We start from the raw sequence: 3,166 nt of genomic DNA on the forward strand, positions 1-3,166 counted from the left end.
GTTTTTGGGTACTAAGTGATTATGTAAGCAATTTAACACACGAGCTATTAGACTAAAGCCTAAGTTAAAGGAACTTCATTGGTAAATTAAACTTTCGTTAAATTATACTCCCACCGTTCCCAAAGAGTATGAACTTTGGGTTTGACACGCATTTAAATACATTATTAGTAAAGTAAGAGAGATAAACAGAAAAAGTTTTTAAACATGGTTAGTGGAGAATGAGTCCCACCTCATTAGAGAGAAGAGAGTTTACAAAATTGGAATGCTCATACTCTTTGGTGACGGACGGAAAAGGAAATAGTGCATACTCTTCAGGGACGGAGGGAGTACCAACTTTAAAAATTGTCTGCAAATTATTGAAGTAGTACTAATCTATTAAGATTTTACAACCAATCAAGATTTTGGCACTGGCGTGATTCAATGAATTACTTATGGACACTATCTGACATCAATAAAAAATAAAAATAAAAAGTCTCATTTTAAACAATGTCCACAATCTAGTCGAATTGTGTTTACTACTTGAGCAATACTACAATGTTTTACCCACAATCTGAAATAGAAACAGACAACTGAGAGGGAGAGAGATGAAGGGGTATATGTTATTAGATTGACTGAACAAACCCCCTAATGAATGGTTAGCAATCCATGTTAGAATGAATATACATCCATACTCAAGCACAGCTAGTGAATAATTAGAGATGCACTAAAATTTAGTTGAACAAGTGCTTTGAATATACATATATCACAGGCACTGATGAGGCAACCAGACTCTGCAATCACTCTCTCGTCTTTTCATTTTTTTCCAACTCAAATCTCTTTACCGCTTTACTAAACTCAACAATTATTTGCTTCTCGTCCCCATCCACTTTCTGCAGAAGCAAACAGTCATGCCTTCAATACTTTAATCCTTCAGAATAAGAGGGGCTGAGTGCAAAAGAGAAGACCTGTACCATAAAATGCTGCTGGGCAGCATTGCTCAGTTGTTCCTTAGTAGGGTTAGAAGCAATATCAACCTGCATATATTAATTGTGAAGTTGAAATTAACAAATTGGAAACTAGAGGAACTAAAAGGCTATAGGGAGATAGATCAATAACACCCACAAGGTTGAACCTTTGACAGTATATCCTCAATGATTCACTACTAAGCTTTGCCAGATCAACTCCCTGAAATGCAATATACGAAACTCAGGCAAATATTAACCAAGGAATCACGCGTTTCATAAGAGAAATAAACACTATTTAGCTGTAAGTAACATAGTAAATGACAGAAGCGGTCTGCCTAGATGAGCTGGGGAAGACATGAAAGCATTCATCTCATTGATAATCTACCAACGTGCAATATATGGACATTGGATAAGGATTATGATATGATAAACCAACATATTTGATGTGGTTATGAAATCTATAAGCAGACAAATCAATAACTTCTGCATGAAAACTTGACTGAACCTCTCTGCAGAGCCACTGGCTGAATCATCGAAATCATATTCGTTGTCTTCTTCATCTCCAGTAGGTGGTTCTAATACAGTCAGAGCATTCCTTTGAAGCTTGACCTCCTCACCATTATTCAGTTCCTGATCATGTCACACACATTAGCAGCAAAACTCCAAGGCTCTGGCTAATCAATTATAGTTACATGTAGCATTTCAAAGCCAATCTTTTCAATTCCTTATCTTATGCATTCATCCATAATTGGATTTTTCATCAGAAGGCTAAAAATTAATGAATGCCAAAGCACAGAGAAAGTCAAGCATTCTCCATAATGCAAATTAATCTTTGTACTAATGAATATTCCTTCTCATGATTTAAAATACAAGGAAAGACATAAATTAGGAGCAAAGATGGAAATGTACCAGCCAATGCCAACCACCAATACCACCGGCCTTCGTCACAACTCCTTCCAAACCAACCAAATCTTTCCTTGTTCTGTTATTCCCTGTGATAGTAACCTTTGTATGCCTGGGAAGACCAGACAGCAGCTCCTCGTCGCGGGAAGGAGATGAAACCCACGAAGGGCTCGACTCCATAGCCAGTATCCTAATTAGCAGCAAGAAAATACTGCATATCATGACAATCCCTCTTTTGATCACTGTTGTTACAATCAAGAAAATACAGATAATTCCATGTGATTTTTTTTCTTTCAGAGCCCCATTTCGCAGCATAATGTAAACCAATCCAATATTCTGAACTGGTGAAAATCAAGAATTACTTCAACTAACTAATCTTGGAGCTCAATTTCGCACCACACTGTAAACCAATCCAATTTTCTGAAGTGGGGAAAATCAAGAACTACTTCAACTAACTAATCTTCGTGCCCTTTCAATACCGAACTGCACGCCGAAACTTCGAGCTCTGAACAAATTCCTGACATTTAAGAGAAAAATCGAATGAGTAATGAATACAAAAATAGCATGATTGATTATTGCATTAGTTGCATTTTATAGTTCGCACAATTTAAAAAAAAAACAATCAGGAAAGAAAAAGGAAATAATCGACTGTGATTGATCGAACAAGAAAGAAATGAAAATCAGGCAACACCTAGAGCTGGAGAACTTCAATGCCATTGAATTGAAGTAGATTAATCAATCAGCAGTCGCAACAAAAAAAAGAAGAAACAACTTGAAAAAAACATGAGAAATTAGAAAATTGAAGTAATTGTATTCGCGAGCATTACCGTTGTTTACGGAGAGAAAGCAACGGACAATGGCAATGGACGACGACGAGAATTAAGCATACAAAACTAAAATAGAGAGGGTAATCAAATTTGAATCGCGGGAGAGAGGATGAATGATACGAGTAAACTCGTATCGAGGGATAACGGCGAGAAATCGCTGAGAAGATATTGGTTCGTTCACGGGGATAATCCGGTCGAGTAGCCAATTATTGACCAAACAAGGTTTTGAGCAAGAAATAAATTGCACGAAATGAAAGAGACGATAAAAGTAAAATAATTCTGATATATTGATTGCTTGAAGAAAATAACAATGTCTCCTATTTATAATAGAAGTATTCTAACTTAATGAACAAGAAATAAACCTAACTTAATGAAAAAGAAATAAATATACTAGAAAGATATGATAGCTAAATAATTAATAAGATATGAGGGATATTCTTGAAGATATTCCCGTATCAACTCTCCCGCGGTTGAAATTCACCTTGTCCTCAA

The 3,166-nt window shown here is 36.1% G+C and overlaps 1 protein-coding gene across 3 annotated transcripts; it reads right to left on the minus strand.

The window, feature by feature from the left end:
• Positions 1–595: 595 nt before the first annotated feature.
• On the minus strand, positions 596–2,833 carry LOC121779358. 3 transcript variants are annotated; one of them, XR_006045795.1, is made up of 6 exons: positions 2,675–2,833; positions 1,854–2,364; positions 1,450–1,574; positions 1,102–1,164; positions 951–1,013; positions 596–869 (listed from the first exon to the last, which is right to left on the minus strand). XR_006045795.1 is itself a non-coding variant. In XM_042176687.1 (5 exons), the coding sequence occupies exons 2-4, from the start codon at positions 2,160–2,162 to the stop codon at positions 1,128–1,130; spliced, it is 471 nt and encodes a 156-aa protein (XP_042032621.1). In that variant the 5' UTR covers positions 2,163–2,364; positions 2,675–2,833; the 3' UTR covers positions 596–1,013; positions 1,102–1,127. The 3 variants fall into 3 exon arrangements, 1 of the variants encoding a protein (XP_042032621.1); XR_006045794.1 differs by having other exon boundaries at positions 945–1,013; XM_042176687.1 differs by having other exon boundaries at positions 596–1,013.
• Positions 2,834–3,166: the final 333 nt, after the last annotated feature.

Source organism: Salvia splendens, chromosome 19 (genome assembly GCF_004379255.2).
Source record: "Salvia splendens isolate huo1 chromosome 19, SspV2, whole genome shotgun sequence".
NCBI classification, from domain to species: domain Eukaryota; kingdom Viridiplantae; phylum Streptophyta; class Magnoliopsida; order Lamiales; family Lamiaceae; genus Salvia; species Salvia splendens.